This window comes from Perognathus longimembris, chromosome 20 (genome assembly GCF_023159225.1).
Source record: "Perognathus longimembris pacificus isolate PPM17 chromosome 20, ASM2315922v1, whole genome shotgun sequence".
Taxonomy (NCBI): domain Eukaryota; kingdom Metazoa; phylum Chordata; class Mammalia; order Rodentia; family Heteromyidae; genus Perognathus; species Perognathus longimembris.
Window position 1 is genome coordinate 2,206,124 of NC_063180.1, and position 17,961 is coordinate 2,224,084.

The following is a 17,961-nucleotide window of genomic DNA, read 5'->3' on the forward strand; positions in this document are numbered from 1 at the left end:
ATAATAGGGAAGAAAAATTGAACAAATGACGTTGATCAAAATGTACTGTACTTATAAGCTGACTTAAGGAATTGCAACCTTTTGTACAACTATATAATAATAAAATTATAAAGAAGAATTGAGAGTGAGTATGTATGTGTGTGTGCACTGCAATGAAATAGAATACAATGATGAGTAAAAGAACGTTTCTATTAAAAGTTATGTTGGCCTAGAGAATACTGATGCATTTTTCTTAAAACTCTTGTATTAGACGGAATTAATAATCTTTTTTTTCCCCTCCACCTGGATGGCATCTCTAGTCTACTTGTGCCTAGTCAGTATGTACCTACTGTCTCTGACATGTAGCTGCTCCTATTCAAGGCTGGACCAAATCTTTTCTGTCTCTGACTCTCCAGTACATTTTATAGTAACATAGAAACATGTCAGGTGTTCTAAGAGTGTTTGTGACAAGTTTTGAAGCAGAACTTTTTAGTATTATAGAACAGACAGAACTATTATTCAATAAACTGTTGTGAAAGTTAAGTGTATCTTAAGAACCCTCTCATCAGGCTCCCTAGACTCTCCCCTTCCATTAAAAGCCCCTTCTCTTCCAGTTGTGAAGATTTGAGATGTTCCAATGCAAATCCCTGGCTGAGAAAACATACTGTCCATGTCTCCCAAGGACTTCCTGACCTCCAAACACCTCCCTTCCCATTTCTGCTCCTTCTCACAGGCAATATGCCTTTCTGAATTGAGGAAGATTTTTTCACTTGAAAATGCAATAAAAAGAAAGACCCAAATAGATCCACCATTGGAGAAATTTTCAAGAATAATGATAAGGGGCAAAGAAGATGCCAGACAGGCTCCTCAAGCCCTTGACAGGAAACGTCTTGTATACACGACTTTGGGTCACATTTTGGTGTATTCCTTTTGTATATTTTTGTATCCTAGTACTTGGACAAGTGCTATCCCTGAGCTTTCTTGCTCAGGGCTAGTGCTTTATGAATTGATCCACAGCTCCACATACAGATTTTTTTTTTTTTTTGGTGGTTAATTGGAGATATGAGTCTCACAGAATTTTTCTTGGTTGACTTCAAACTGAGATCCACAATTTTTAGTCTCCTGAGGAATACAGGCATGAGCTACTGGCATCCAGCTTGAACCTCATTTTCTAAATTTATTTTTACTTTTTAAGTTATAATATTATTTTATTCAAGTAATCGTAAAAGAAGTTGCATTTGATAAAAAAGTGAATAAATGTAATGAATCTTGACCAATGTCACCCCTTTTCTCATTCTTCCCCATCCCTCCCCACACTACTCCTCTCTTCAATTTTATTAATTTTTGAGAATATACATTTAATTTCAAATCACATTTTGATCTTCTTTTCTCTAGTCTGGTTGCTTTGAAAGCTGAGAATTTTGTTCTGTGTTTACATGATGGATAACTTAATTCTCTACCCTGTCTTCTTCTTCCATAATGTGGGTATTAGAGACATTTGGTAAAGCTGATTGTGAGCATTTTCTTCCTTTCAGGAGACCAAACAGCACAGCTTTTAAGAGTGACCCTCTCACATAAGCCTGGCCAGATCCTGAAAGGTGATTTTTAAAATTAATTAATTAATTTAGAAGAAGGTTCTGGGAAAATGGTGGAAGTGCAGCAGAGCCCAAGCTGAGCTACCTCCAACATCACAGTTTTCCTGCCACAGAGAAACTTTTACCCCTAGATAGACAGCCCAAATAAGTTCTAATAGTACAGGGATTCCGGCCAGGAAGGAAAAATCGACTTTGGTGGTCTGAAAACACAGATTTGAGTTCCAGGCGGCATCCCGCCGCCACGCCAGTGCCAGTGCCGGCACAGCACTGCCCACCCCGCGCAGCTCAATGGAGATAGGGCAAAATCCTCCAGACGGTAGCATACAAACACAGATCGCAGGCTGAGCATGGATGGGCTGAAATCGCAGAGACAGCATGAGTACTCCTGTGTAAGACAGTCTCACTTGCACACACAGAGCAGCTTCTTCCTCAATCGCCAGAGCAAAGGGCCATGTTTGACACAGGCAAAGGGTCAGACCAGAATGGAGCTAAAGCCAGCCTGGGGAAAGCAAGGACAAAGCGGCCATCTTTGAGAAGGGCAAGAGGGACCAATCAGTGAAAACCAGCTCCACCCAGGAGAACGCCCCCTGCCCAGGTGGGAGGCTTGTCCTGGGCCTCAGCTTGCCTAGAGGTGCCCGCCCTGCCCGCCAAAATTCCTAAATTAAAAGTGAAAGCAGCAAGCAGCTATCGGCAGCATGGAACAGCCACACATGAGAACAAACTTCCCGAGACAGATAAACGGTTCCATTTAGAAGCCCAATTCCAAGCCAGAAACGGAGCTGAATTCCATACCCAGCTCTGCCCAGAAGGCTGCCCGGCCCAGGAGGGAGGAACCTCCCCCAGACAAGTGTCTCTCAGCCAGGTAAACAAGGCCAGAGGCACCCCGCCCTGCTGAGTCCTATTCAGAGCCAGGCATTAAAGTCAGCAGCACTACAGCAGATGGGAGGAGCCATGGTTCCCAAGACTGTTCACATCCCCATCTACAGTGGATGCCCAAGGCCTACCTGCTAGCTGTGTGAACCACAGAACCCCAGGATTTCACTAACAGGGGGAGAGGGTCAGAGCAGATCCATCCCCTGCAAACTGAAAGTAAGTCAAACCAGCCAAGCAGCAAAATAGAGTGCAGACCATCACAAGGAAACCAGAGACTGTAGAAAGCCCACCCAAACAAGGAAGAATTTTTTTGTTTGTTTTGTTTCAAAAGTTTTTTAAGCTTTCACTTTTATTTTTATTTTTTTTCTTATATTTTCATTTCTGAAACATCATTGCTTTGTTTTTGTTTTCCATTTTCACCTGTTGGTTCTATCAACTTTTTTGTTTGTTTGTTTGTTTTGTTCATTTTTTTCTTTTTTCTTTCTCTGTTTTTTTTCTTTTCATTTTTTTAAATAATTTTTCTCTGTTATGTGCACCTGTCTTCCAATATTGTTTCTTTATTTCTCTCTTTGTATTCTCTTTCTTTAAAAATTACTTTCCTATGAATAACACCTCCACTCTTTTCTGCTAACTCTCCATTGTCTATCATTTTAACCTTGTTGTTTCTACTGATTCTACTCTCCTCCACATTTCCATGTCACTGAAACTAAACCAAAATCATCACCCCCCCATACATTTTACTCTAGTTTCTTTACTACCTCTAACTTACCCTCCTGACTTACTTCTAGGTCCTCCAGATCCCATTGACTCCTGGTTATTGGATAGAGGGTATCCATGGTTAATCCGAGTGAAACAAAGGGGTTCATAGAGAAATCCAGTCCAAAAGGAACTTAAAATAAGAACAAGAATTGCTCATAGAATTGTCACAGTAAATAAGTAACTACTGAATACAGGGCTCAGGATTGGTTGTTATATTGAAATTGTATTCTTTAGGAACACAAAATCTAATTTTATACACAGGTATAAAATGTATCTGCATATAATTGTATACTTCTAAGATTGACATAGCAGTGCTTGGTAACGTCTGCTTTGGGTCTTAAACGGTGCTCACCGGTGCTTGTAGATTGGCATTCCCAATTCAAATGGGCAGAAGAAACACAAGAAAGATGGCAAACAAAGAAGTCTTATCTAACACTCAAAACAAGCAGGAAGCTGAGCAGTCAATCAAAGACATAGAAGAGAACCCCCAAAACGCTCTACAAAGTCTAATGATAAACATTTTAAATGAAAAGTTTGAATCTCTTCAGTCAATTATTCTTGAGCGTGAAGAGGCAAAGCAAAAATTAATGGAGAATTTCATGGCCCCCACAAATAGAAAGATAAATGAACTTCAAGAGTCAAATGAAAAGATAGCTATCCAGTTAAAAGATTTGAGAGACAACACTCAAAACCAAATTAATGAAGTTAATGAAGTAAAGAAGTCCATACAGTACCTAAGAGATGACATGGAAATCATCAGGAAAGACCAGTCAAAAGGAAAAGAGATTCAAAATCAAGTAGCTAGCCTACAGTTCCAACTGACTGAAGCAGAGGATCAAATCTCAGGAGCTGAAGATTCCCTAGAATCTATGGAGAAAGATAAAAAATTAATACAAAACCAATCCAATCGACAAAACAGATCGCTCCAGGAGATTCAAGATACAATCAGAAAGCCCAATTTAAGGATAATAGGTATTGAGGAAAACCTGGAGAAGGAAGTTAATGGAATACGCAACCTATTTAACAGAATATTAGCTGAGAACTTCCCAAATATCCAGAAGGAAAGGCCTATACAGAAGAAGCACTTAGAACCCCAAACTGGCCAGACCTGAATAGAAAGGATCAGTAGAGTCCAAGGAAAGAATTCTTAAAGCTTTTAGGGAAAAGAAAACAATCACATATAAAGGAAAAGCAATCAGAATTACCCCAGGCTTCTCAGCAGAGACCATGAAAGCAAGGAGAGCCTGCAATGAGGTATGCCAAACCCTAAATAAAAATAACTACCAACCAAGAATAGTCTACCCAGCTAAACTCTCATTCATTGCCAAAGGTCAATTAAAAGTCTTCCACAGTAAGGAAAAACTGAAACAATATCTCTCCACCAAACCAGCTTTACAAAAAATACTCAAAGATGTACGATACAGAGAAAATAATCTAGATCCCAATGCAGACAGAAAAATGAACCCTAAATAGTAAACCAGAATAAGAGATCAACAAATGGGAAGACTCAGCATTTAACAAGATAGGGATAATGAAAGGAACAAATGATCAGCCCTCAATCCTAACTCTCAATATTAATGGACTTAATTTGTCAATCAAATGACATAGGCTCATAAGTTGGATCAAAAATCAAGATCCAACTTCCAACTGCCTCCAAGAGACTCATCTATTCAGCAAAAGTAAACATCTTCTAAAAGAGAAAGGCTGGAATCAAATCTATCAAGCAAATGGCCCCCATAAGCATGCCGGAGTTGCAATCCTACTATCAGAAAAAATTGACTTCAAATTAAAAAAGGTAAGAAGAGAAAAGAAGGTTACTACATACTAATAAAGAGATCTCCCCTACAGGAAGATATAACCATCCTAAATATCTACACACCAAATGAAGGAGCACCCAACTTCATCAAACAAACACTACTGTCTCTAAAAACACTCATAGATCCAAACACATTGAAAGTTGGGGACTTTAACACTCCATTATCACCTCTGGACAGATCAACATGCGAAAAACTGAACAAAGAAACCACAAAACTAAACAATTGCATAGACCAACTACACTTAAGCGACAACTACAGAATATTCCCCCCTGCAACAACAGAATACACATTCTTCTCAGCGGCATATGGAACATTCTCCAAAATGGATCACATCTTAGGCACAAAGAAAATCTGTACAAATTCAGAAATATCAAAACCATTCCCTGCGTTCTCTCAGACCTCAATGGAATAAAAGTAGAGCTCAACTCAAACAGCCATCAAAGAAAATCCTACAGTTCATGGAGACTAAACAACACACTGCTGAAACATGAGTGGGTCATTGAAGAAATTAAATCGGAAATTCAAATGTTTATGGAACTCAACCAAGATGAGGACAAAAAGTACCAGCTCCTTTGGGACACATCAAAGGCATTACTCAGAGGAAAATTTATAGCTCTGAATGCATACACCAACAAACAGGAGAAACAGCAACTGAAAAATTTAAGGAAGCACCTTAATTTCCCTGAAAGAGAACAACAAGCCAAACCCCAAGTCAATAGACGGAAGCAAATAATTAAAGTCAAATCAGAATTAAATCAATTAGAGAAGAAAAAAAATCGAAAGAATCATGACAACAAAGAGTTGGTTCTTTGAAAAAAATCAACAAGATAGACACACCCCTAGCAAACCTGACCAAAAAATGAAGGCAGCACACTCAAATAAATAATATAAGATATGAAACCGGTATCATCACCACAGAAACAACCAAAATTCAGGCAATAATGAGGGTCTGTTTTGCAAACCCTTATGCTAACAAGTTCGAGAACTTGTAAGAAATGGATGATTTCCTAGAAAAAATTTATACCCCCAAACTCAACCATGAAGACATAAAACTTCTAAACAGAACCATATCCAGTATTGAAATAGAAAAGGCAATAAGTGATCTCCCATCCAAGAAAAGGCCAGGACCAGACGGATTCACAGCAGAATTTTACAAGGCCTTCAAAACAGAACTCACACCAATATTTCTGAAACACTTCAATGAAATTGAGAGAGAACGTTCACTATCCGACAAATTCTATGAAGCCACTATAACCCTCATCCCAAGACCAGGCATGGACTCATCACAGAAAGAGGACTACAGACCAATTTCCCTGATGAATATAGACTCAAAAATTATCAACAAAATTGTGGCCAATCAACTTCAACAGGTCATCAAAAAAAAAAAAATATTCATACATCACAGCCAAAGTGGATTAATCCCAGGGATGCAAAGTTGGTTCAATATACACAAGTCAATTAATGTAATCCACAACATCAACTGGAGCAAGGTAAAGAACCACATGGTTATATCACTCGATGAAGAAAAAGTGTTTGATAAAATCGAGCACCCATTTATGCTAAAAGCCCTGGAAAAACTGGGATTCCAGGGAACATTCCTGAATATAATCAAGACAGTTTATGACAAACCAACAGCAAGCATAACTCTAAATGGTGAAAATCTAAAGCCATTCCCTTTAAAATCAGGAACAAGGCAGGGATATCCACTGTCCAAACAACTACAAAAGCAATACTTACAAACAGTTTGGTGAAAATGAACTGAACAACTGAACAACTCATGGGGTGGGAGGTGGAAGGGAAAGAGGGAGGGGGAGGGGGGAATGAGGGACCAGGTAACAAACAGTACAAGAAATGTATCCAATGCCTAATGTATGAAACTGTAACCTCTCTGTAATTCAGTTTGATAATAAATATATATATATAAATAATTAATTTATTTATTGTCAAAATAATGTACAGAGGGGTAACAGTTGCCTATGTAAGGCAGTGAGTACATTACTCATCAAACCTGGTACCTCCTCCTTTATTTTCAAAGGTGTTTTAAATCACAATAAAGTCAAGAAGCCTGCACTCACACCAGACTCTTAATTCCACTGCAGAAAGGTGTGAGTCAGTCTTATTATGAAAACACTCTCAGATAAAGATCTTTCCCAGTTAACCTTTGACTGTCTTCATCCTCATTATCTGCCTTCTACTTGTAAGTTTTCCGAACATCCAGAGGTAGATTCAGAAGGATATTTATTGCTGTAGTGTATCAAAGTCATGTTAAATATACTCCCTGTTCTTAATAATGCAGTCCCATTCAACATATAATCATACATGATAATTATATATTATATTTCAAAATGAGCTGTAGAGATATAAGTTTTCAAATGTAGCATTAGCAAAAAGGAATATTCATGTTACGCTTCATCAGAAAGGAATAAAGAATCACAAAATCTTGGTTCTTCTTGTTCATGCTTGTAATCCTAGCTAATCAGTAAATTCAGACCTAGAGGTGGGCAGTTCAAAGTCAGTCCTTGCAGAAAAGCCCACAAGACTCTTTTCTCTAATAAACTAGCAAAAACCCAGAGTGGGTGTTATGCCCCAAGTGATGAGATGTCAGCCTGGAGCAAGCAAATCAAGTGGGTGTGAACCTCTGAGTTAAAGAATCACAAAATTTGGGTAAAGTCAAATTTCTTTCTCATCTGTTCTTAGGATTATTATGACTTCACCAACAATTAATTATTAGTTATTATCTGAGCATCACTAATGAAATGGAACTTGGGACAACTTGATGTATTTCATTCCATTTGTATAACAATCCCAGGACCCTTAGATTTACCCTCAGAATTGGCCAAAATCTTCCTTTGAGTTAGGTTGTATTAAAAATCTGGGATCTTCACTACTCTCTTTATGTTGGTTGCCAAAGACTTGAAGGCAATGTCTGAATCTCTCCTTTTTATTATTGTCTGTAGACAGTGTGATGTATTGCTTATCTTACGCATCTCCTTCAGTCTTTCACACAGTGGGACTAGTAACTGCCTAGAGTTGATGACACAAAGTGAACCAGCAGATCTTCGTTGTGCCTCTGAGCTATAAGGAAATGATAGAAAGTGTGGGGGATTCTATACTTCTAAATCCTTCACCAAGATTCGGGAAAGAAGGGGTCACTGGACTGCTAAAGTGTGGAGGGGTGCTTTGTCACTGCCTGTTTTGGTGAGTCAACCCACACTTGGGCTTTCATGCTTTCTTTCAGGCTTAAATTAACAAGAAATGATTAAGATATTAAGTATCTTCTTAATTCCTGTGTACAGTTAGGGTCAGACAGAATTTTTATTAAATACAGACTTCTGTTGTACAAGAAGATAGGAACAGAAAACAATCAAAGAAAAATCTTTCTAGTCAGACTCCACTGGCTCATGCCCACAATTCTAGTTACTCAGGTGGCTGAATTCTGAGAATTGTGGTTCAAAGCCAGAAGGGCAAGAAAAGCTATGAGACTCTTATCTCCAATTAACTACTAGAAAACTTGGTGGCATTGTGGCTCGAAGTGGTAGAATGTGAGCCTTCAGCAGAAGAGTGCAGGGACAGTTGCAGTCCCATGACTGACAAACATGAAAACAAACAAAAATCTTTTCTATTAAATGAATTTCAATTATGGAAAATTACATTTTTTAAGAATTTCAGTTTAGCCCTGCTGGGAATATGGCCTCGTGTTAAAAGTGTTCATCTCATATACATGAAGCCCTGGGTTTGATTCCTCAGCACCATATATATATATATATATATCCAGAAGTGGCACTGTGGCTCAAGTGGCAGAGTGCTAGCCTTGAGCAAAAAGAAGCCAGGGATAGTGCTCAGGCCCTGAGTTCAAGCCCCAGGACTGGCAACAAGAACAAAACCAAACAAAAAATTTCAGTTTAACCCTTAAAATTAATAATCCAGAGTTAGGCCTGATTGAAAACATGTGATCCCAGCATTAGGACACTGAGGCTGGAGGATTTAAAGTGTGAAACCACCCTTGACTACATAATGAGGAAAGCCTTTAAAAGGTAAAAGTAATACTACCGAATATGCCAACAGATTGCAAAAGGCTGTTCAGTTCTATGAGAGGTTCAATTCCTGTGTGAGTTTAAACTATTTATTTAATGTCAGTGTAAATCAGTTTTTAATAGTAGTGTACAAGGCATGGACATAGGCTCAGTGTTGGTGTGGAATAAACTGCAGTGTGAATTCATTGAAATACTGCCCCTTTCTGTTACTGCATATAGTGTCTGCATTTGTGTCAATTGAACTTCTATTAGCATGGCATAACTACTATAAATATGCCTTTAAAAGTATATCCAAAACATACCTTACAGGGATCCTATATCTTACTTTCTATACCTTAACTTTTTTTAAACTGTCTTATTATGATCCAACCATATCATGGTAGAATAATCTGCATCAGAAGGGAGATTGCTGCTCTGCTTATCAAGGCATGTAGGTTCTGAACACAGTGGTATTAAAAATTAGCTGCTGCCAGACCATACTAAAGCTACACAACCATGTTCATTGCAGCACTTATTTACCTTAGCTAAAATATAGAACCAACCCAGATTCTGCTCAGTAGATGAATGGATCAAGAAATTGTGGTACATATACACAATGGAATTCTATGCTTCTATCAGAAAGAATGATAGTGCCCCATTCACAAGGAAATGGAAAGACTTGGAAAAAAATCATACTAAGCAAAGTGAGCCATACCCAAAGAAACACAGACTCTATAGTTTCCCTCATTGGTAATAATTAGTATTTGTCTAGGATAGTCCTCGAAGGTGATCACAATAGCTCGATAGCTATGTACATATGACCAAATAAGATGATGCTAAGTGAAATGAACTCCAAGTTATGGAAACAACTGGTTTATCAATGCTATTGTTATTTTCAACATACTATGTGAAATTATGCATTTTTCTGTTTCTGTTTCTGTTTCTGTTTCTGTTGTGTTTTTCTCTCTGTTGTCATTGTATTGATTTTGGTACCCTGGGCATTGTCTATCCATTTATCTGAATTAGGGGAGTGGAGGGAAACACCAAAATGGTAAGACACAGGGTAAAAGGCAAACCAATACAACAGCAATAGTTAGAAGACAATATGTTGTAAACCGACTGTACAACTTGGTGGTGTGGGGATTTTGGGAGGAAGGAAGGTGGGAGAAAAATGAGGGAGGAAGTAGCAAGTTTGAAAGAAATGTACTCACTACTGTTGGGGTCAGCTGCACCTTTAAGGGGCCACAGCTGACCTCGGCCTGTCCCTCCCCTTCCTGTCTTTAACAGGAAGAGAAGCCCCTGTCCCTGGGGCTAGCATGTGTGCTATGGTGGAGGGGTACCCCAGGGGCCCATTCTTAGGGGGCTGGACCTCTGCCAACAAAGGAAGTCTCCTGACATCATTTGAGGTACAGCTCCTTGGGACCAATCAGGGGCCCCTCTCTTGTGCCCGCCTTTGGGGTATATCAGGGAGGCTCCTCATTTGAATAAACAGAAGCCCTAGAGGTTTTTCTCCAGGGGCCCACACATCCGCGTCGTTCTTGGCGGTTTTGGGGCACCCTGCGACCACACGCCACAGAGACTACCTGTGGCCATCGCTCCCGCATGAGCGATAATGGACTACACAGGAAGGGGCGGACAAGCCCCTTCCCCCCCAAGCGAGGGGAAGTTGAGAGAGAGAGAGAGAGAGAGAGAGAGAGAGAGAGAGAGAGAGAGAGCCCACACCTTACCTTATGTATGTAACACCTTTGTACATCACCTTGACTAAAAAATAGAAGAAAAAAATTAGCTGATGCTTGCCTACATTAATCTACTTGACCTCTCTATGCCACAATGTTCACAGCCACCCTATCTCAAGAGAAAAAGTTTATCATCTGATGTGTTGATTACATTTTTGTGGTTGTTTCCCAATAAATAGGAGATTTAACAGAATAAAGTATTCCATTTATTTCCTGTGGTATATTCAAAGCCAAATGAGCTTAGAATAACAAGTCATGTCCTCAACCTAGTCTTTTTTTTAAATCTCTATCTTTCCCTTCTCTGTCTCTCCTCCTGCCATCATGTTGCTCTGAGGATGGGACCTTGTGGCTCATTATTTTTTATTGTCAAGATGATGTACAGAGGAGTTACAGTTACATACTGAAGATAGTGAATACATATATATTTCTTGTCATACTTGTTATCCCTTTCCTCATTTTTCTCCCTCTTTTCCTCCCTCCCCCCCAGCATATGCCCCTTTCTTTCTTCATTATTTTTTTCAAAAATAAAAACAAAAAAATCTTACCCCTGATGCACATGGTCACTCTAGTCTACAATGCTCATGATCCCTATGATTATTAACAGTAAAACAATTCCTTCCACATCAGGTTATATATATACATATACATTTCTTTTACTTAGTGTAATCTGTTTCTTTTTGTCTAATTTTTTTCCCTCTTCCATGCTGCCCTTGAGTTACTTAGTTTGTACTCATGAGTGTCCATTGAAGCTGTTGGGCCCTTTCTACTGTATTTTACCCCCATTTTCCATTCATTGTGTAACTTCATCCCAGCTTCTTTCAGATGTGCAAATGTATACATCTTGTGTGAGGTAATTGGTATAGGGTCCTTTAAATTCTTCAAGACTAATTATGAAGAGGTCTTTTGCTTCCTTATCTTCAGAGTTCTTTACAGCTTGGCTATTTATTTATATATATATGTATTTATGTACATATGAATTAGTGTTTGTGTTTTACTTTTGGGTGCCTTTCTCCTAAGACTAACTTTTTCTTTTTGGTCGCCCTATGAATTGGTACCTTAAGTCCTGCTTTGTTTGTCATGTCTCTGTTATTTATTTATAATACCCACATGTCAGGGAGACCATGGTCTGTTGGTCTCTATGTTCTAGGATTGTATCACTCAACCTGATTTGTTTTAGATCTGTCCACTTCCCTGTGAATGCCATTATTTTATCATTTCTAATTGCTGTGTAGAATTCAAATGTGTCCCTGTGGGTCATTATTATGCTTCAACTTCAGGCAATGACTTTTCCACAGACTGATCATACTTTTAATATAATTATATCATTCTTTGTATTCCAAGATATACATGCTCACAAAACAAGATGATGCAAAGAACAAAATGAAGAAAAAAAGAAGAAAGCAAAGCAACAAAATAATGTGCAGACTTCTAAAATCTAAAATGAACTGTGAATATACCCTCCATTCCCAGTCTTTTATCTGCTGGTGCTTAGCCATGTAGTTTGTGCAGAACTGATAAAAAAAAAAACCCAAACTCTTTTTGTGATTTGAGCAGATTCCAGGGGAAAAGACATTTATTCTTGATCATAAGGCAGTGTTCTTTGGGTTGACAAGACAGAGACAACTATGATGGCGTTATGCTATCCCAAAGAATTGTAATTTCATAGATTTCTTGGATATAGCTCACTTGGTAGTCATCATATTTGGAGACCTGTGGTATTTCTTATGTGAAATAAGTCTTGCCCTTCTTTGACTCTAACCTCTGTACTTTCCATTTGGTATGCATTCTTTTCAACATCTGTTCTTGTTTTCCTCTCTTAAGGTAATGATGGACAATTTAATTGTAGGTACCCAAGGTCGGCTTGAGACCTTGCAAATTGTGAAATGGTATCGTCAACTAGTATTTCATGGAGGATCTCATAGGCCAGAAGCATAAATAATAACTTACTATAGCTTTCAAAAGTAATTGAGTCCTTGCATGAATTTTAGGGAAAATGACCTGTAAGAAATGTTCAAGTTTATATCTAGTTATAATAACTGTAAAAAGTAAATAAAGTTTTATTAATGAAACGATGACATTCTTTGTCAGAGAAGATGAGCAGATCTACATCAGTCTATACCATCTGTCATTAGGTTAAAAAAATGATAAAGCCTTCACAAAGAAATTCTTTTCTGGGGCTGGAAATATGGCCTAGGGATAGAACTCTTGCCTTGCATATATGAAGCCCTGGGTTCTATTCCTCAGAACCACATATATATAAAAAGCCAGAAGTGGCACTGTGGCTCAAGTGGTAGAGTGCTATCCTTGAGCAGAAAGTAGCCAGGGACAGTGTTAGGCCCTGAGTTCAAGCCCAAGGACTGGCCAAAAAAGAAGGAAAGACAGAAAGACAGAAAGAGAGAAAGAAAGATAGAAAGAAAGGAAGGAAGAAAGGAAGAAAGAAAGAAAGAAAGGAAGAAAGAAAGAAAGAAAGAAAGAAAGAAAGAAAGAAAGAAAGAAAGAAAGAAAGAAAGAAAGAAAGAAAGAAAGAAAGAGAAAGCAAGCAAGCACTGGGAATATGGCCTAGTGGCAAAAGTGCTTGCCTCAAATACATGAAGCCCTGGTTTCAGTTCCCCAGCACCACATATATAGAAAATGGCCAGAACTGGTGCTGTGGCTCAAGTGGCAGAGTGCTAGCCTTGAGCAAAAAGAAGCCAAGGACAATGCTTGGGCCTTGAGCCCAAGGCCTAGGACTGGCAAAAAATAATAATAATAATAATAACAAGAACAACCAAAAAATGAAAAAAACAAAAAGAAACAAAAACACAGGAAAGAGAGAGAGAGAAAGAAAGAAACTCTTTTCTGAGAAGCAAGGTCCTTGTTTCACTACATGATGAATCACAGAGACTATACTTCTGTGAGTATTCAACAATCAACTGCTATTAATACAGACTGTATTTCTGCTGCATGTTTTAACAACCCTCCGTAAAGAACCCTGTAGCACAGATGACACAATATATGTCACAAGTGTCCTTCTGAAATTCATATAGGCTTATGATATTCTTCTTCACACTTAATGGACTCCAGCACTGAATAAAGAATCAAGAATTATTGCTATACAGTTGATGCAAATTAATGCCAATGCATTTGAGACTTTAGCTGGTAAATTGACACTGGCCCTGAATATCAATTGTAACCCGTAAAGGTAATGTATAATCAACACTTTGGCTAGAAGTCTGGAAATAAGCTGTCCAGCTGCGACCTGCTTAAGGTTAAAACTACTATCCACTATCCCTCTAGGCCAGGCTGACATTGCACCTGGCTGCTTACTATGAGCACTTACCATTTTTGCAGATATACACAGCTAGGAAATCCTGAGAAGAGGAATTGATAAAGAGTAAGAGGCTGGGCGCCTGAGCGGTCACAAAGCTTAGTGCAATGGTCTCCTTGGATGGAGTCACATCCGTGTAAATAGATGAAGACAAGAGGCTCATGTTCTTGGTTACAGGGTAGGGCTCCTGAAAGACGTAAGTAATGGACGTGCTGGCCTCAAAAACAGCAGCAACCTCTGCAAAAGAGAGAAAAGAGCACACAATGAAGTGTTCCATCAGTTGCTCAAGATAACCATAATTTCCTGGGTTCTATCTCCTGTGCACCATCCATTTGTATGTGTGTAGTGGGGTTATATACATGCTATGAGTTCCACATAATCATTTTCAGGTGGTGATAATCCGTTATTCTTGGGTACAAATGAGAAACTTGAGACTCACGAAAGTTCAGCACTTGCAACAAGTTTGCATTACTATAAGAGAATGCCAAAGTTCACCTCCTGATGTTTAGGTCTAGTTCAAAATACATTTATTTGCATAACGACTACTATATACTGGGTGAATTTTGGAAGCAGTAAAAACAAATACCACTGACTACAGCATAATGCATAGAGAAATTTTACTGGCACCATTTTCTTGTCAAATCTGGATTGTTGAGCCAGAGTGGGTGTTACATGCCTGTGGCCCCACGCCGGGAGCCAGAGGCAGTAGGAAAATGAGTTTGCGCCAGCTTGGGTTACATAGGGAGGCCTTATCTCAGAAAATCAATAGTGAAAATGAAACCAACACAAAATCAAAACCGGCCAGGAGAGTCCAGCAGTTCTGATTGGTGCTTGTCAGGCATTTTAGGAGGTGATTGGTCTCTGAATTACTGAGTTATAATCTGGGGTGTGCAAGGTACATCCAAAGTGTGAGGCTCAGGGAAGAGTACAGGAGGTATTCATAAAAAAATAGAGAAGCATAATCCAGTGCTAGGACTCAGTTTTATGGTGTGTGATCATTGGAACTCAAGCAAACAATCCTGTACAAAGTACAGTATGTAAGTTCTGCCATATTTTTTAGAAGTATGCCATGTGGAAATTGGAGGAATTCAATGAATAGAAATCTACTAATTTGACATATGAATTAACCGACACAGAAATCAGTTAATGGAAACCAATTAGTCATTCTTGTGGAATGCTATTCTTGGTTCATTTTAGTTTGAGGGAACTATGACAAAGATAAACCTTAGATCAGAGGTCTCCCTTGCTCATGTATGCTGAGTGGTCCCAGAAAACACAGTAAGCCCCATGGTGACCATTTTCACCTCTCGTAAATGGGATTTAACACTTCATCAGCATTCCAAGGGTATAGAGGAGATGGGATTTGGGAGTGCAAAAAAGCATTATCTAGAGGTTTTGCAGGGATTATTTTGTTAGACAAGATTTAACCTTTACCCATCGCAGAAGCCATCATGGAATAAGTCTCTTTATTGACTGCTCATCTATGGAAATAGTACTGCAAGGTTAGCTCAGTTTAGGTCAAGGCCTTTCTTGAGTTTTTGTTTCTTTTTTAAAATTTTATCCCTTTGCTATCTCAGGTTGAGAAAGAAAGTTTCAATTGCATATCAACACATTTAGACCTAGCAGCTACTGCTTTATATAAACAGTACAGTGAACTCAAGCCTATACTAATTTTCATCCCAAGTGTCATGTGGAATGCCCTTAATTCCACCTGGAATTCTCTGGGTTTATAGCTCCCAGAATATAATAAATTCTGGCTTTGCTTCCTAATTCTACTACAAATTTGGTCTACCTTGTGAAAAGTTTATATTGTGCCAAAAATAAAAATAACATGGCCTATTCATGCATGTACCCTAGCAAGACTGGGAATACTAAAGGTTCTGAGAAAAGTTTTGCATTTATCATGCAAGTTATGTTCATGTTCCTGGTTATATAACATGTAGTAGACACTTTTGACTGTGAAGATTTTGGTTAATCATTTGCTTGATTCAAGCATTTTCTTAGAGTTATATCCCCCCCCCCCAAAACCAGGGACATTTGGACTGAATTTTAAGCTCTCATGTTCCAGTTAACAAAATAGCAAGCATATATTTGATTTTTGTGTATGCACTTATTCACACATCTAATTCAAACTATTATCTCATTAATAGCATATTAGGTATAGTTTCTTCTTTCCATTAATATTAAGGACAAGATATTAAATTGAATATTTTATAGTTAGATATGTAAAAGAAATTTTCTCTCAATGTTCTTGCTCCAGCTCTTTAATTTTTAGATGTTGTCTACTTCTGCCAGGGTAAAGCCAGATCCAACAACGTACCCAGACTATACTATTTATTGTAATTTCTTATTAGTGTGTGTGTGTGTGTATGTGTGTTTTGTGTGTGTGTGTGTGTGTGTGTGTGTGTGTGTGTGTGTGTTTGGATGGGGGTGGAAGGAAGTGGGTGGGTTTGCTGGTATTGAGACATGAACCCAGGTCTTCATATTTTCACTTGGCTCTTTTACTCAATGTTGACACTCTACCCCTAGCCACATTTGTACTTCCAGATTTGGGGTGACTATTTGGAGATAAGAATCTCATTGACTTTTCTGCAAAGGCTTGCTTTCAATGGGAATATTTAGATCTTATCCTCCTGAGTAACTATGATGACAGTCATGAATACCTTCCTATCTGCATGCTTTAAAATCTAAGATTAAGCTAATTGGATACATTAAATGCTCTGAATTATAAAACCTACTGGTATTAATGGACTTACTCTTCAAGGTGAAGGTGACTAGCACTCATTTTCATAGTACTCTAGACTGACAATATCAACATTATCACATTCTTTGGATGCCACTGGTACATGTTTGTAATCCTAGCTACTCAGGAGACTGAGATCTGAGGATCATGGTTTAAAGCCTGCCTGGGCAGGAAAGTCCGTGACACTCTTATCTCCAATTAATCACACCAAAAAAACAACAACGAAAAAGCAGAAGTGTCTCTGTGGCTCAAGTGTAAGAGTGCTAACTCTGAGCTGAACCTCAGGGAGAGTGCTCAGGCCCAGAATTCAAGCCCTAGGACTGATAAAACAAGTGAACACGCATTCACTACATTCTTGATTCCCTTCCTCCCTCCAACCTGGTGCATAGAATGTGTTACTTAGATTCTCAGAAGTAGGACATACATGCTACTACAAATAAAGAAATCAGCTTGTCATCCAAAATTTGCCTTTAGACACAGACATGTGTAGTTTGAAGACAATTAAAACACATGAACAACCTTCCTTATTCTCCTTTAAAAGCAGATCATAAATGTACAGACAAAATCCCTTCAACTCTCATTCCTGCTGTGTGAGATGTAAATCCTTGCTTTTTTATGAGCTCAGAAGCCAGAGAGCCCCTTGAGCTCTCAAGTCATATCTTGCCGTTTCCACAGCTTTCTCACGTTGAAGGCCTGGGGCTGCGTTTCCTGTCATTTTCTTGACTAAAATATACTGGTGAATTTGAATTTCTATTTAAGTTAGAACCTTAAGCAATTGCTCCAAGTAACTTTTCTCCTGTGTGAGGTAAACCTCACACATTAGTGACCCTGCTTTTCTCTTGTTAATCTGCTCTTAAAAGAGTTTTTCCCCAACTTACCAGAGTCAAGGATAAATTATATTTTCTTCCCTTTTAGAAGTTAAAGAGTTTTATGTATGAGTGTCAGCAATGATGGCTCTTAAACTTACATGTACCTAAGGAAAATGATACCCCAGGAAGATGGCAATATGAACTTTAATGTGGACTGGACATTTTAGGAAATGAAGTTCAAGAAGGAACTAGGAAAGAGTATGGTGGAGCAAGGAGTCTGAAGGACCTTGAGCTGGAGCTAGGCCTGTCTACCTCCTGTGCTCAACCTCA

The 17,961-nt window shown here is 38.6% G+C and overlaps 1 protein-coding gene across 3 annotated transcripts in view; it reads right to left on the reverse strand.

The window, feature by feature from the left end:
* Cntnap5 (contactin associated protein family member 5) overlaps positions 1-17,961 on the reverse strand; it is a 936,592-nt gene that overhangs the window by 119,954 nt on the left and 798,677 nt on the right. For all 3 annotated transcript variants that reach the window (XM_048329504.1, XM_048329503.1, XM_048329502.1), the window contains exon 19: positions 14,092-14,316. In XM_048329504.1, the coding sequence (XP_048185461.1) occupies positions 14,092-14,316 (225 nt within the window). The remainder of the gene's footprint in view (positions 1-14,091; positions 14,317-17,961) is intronic.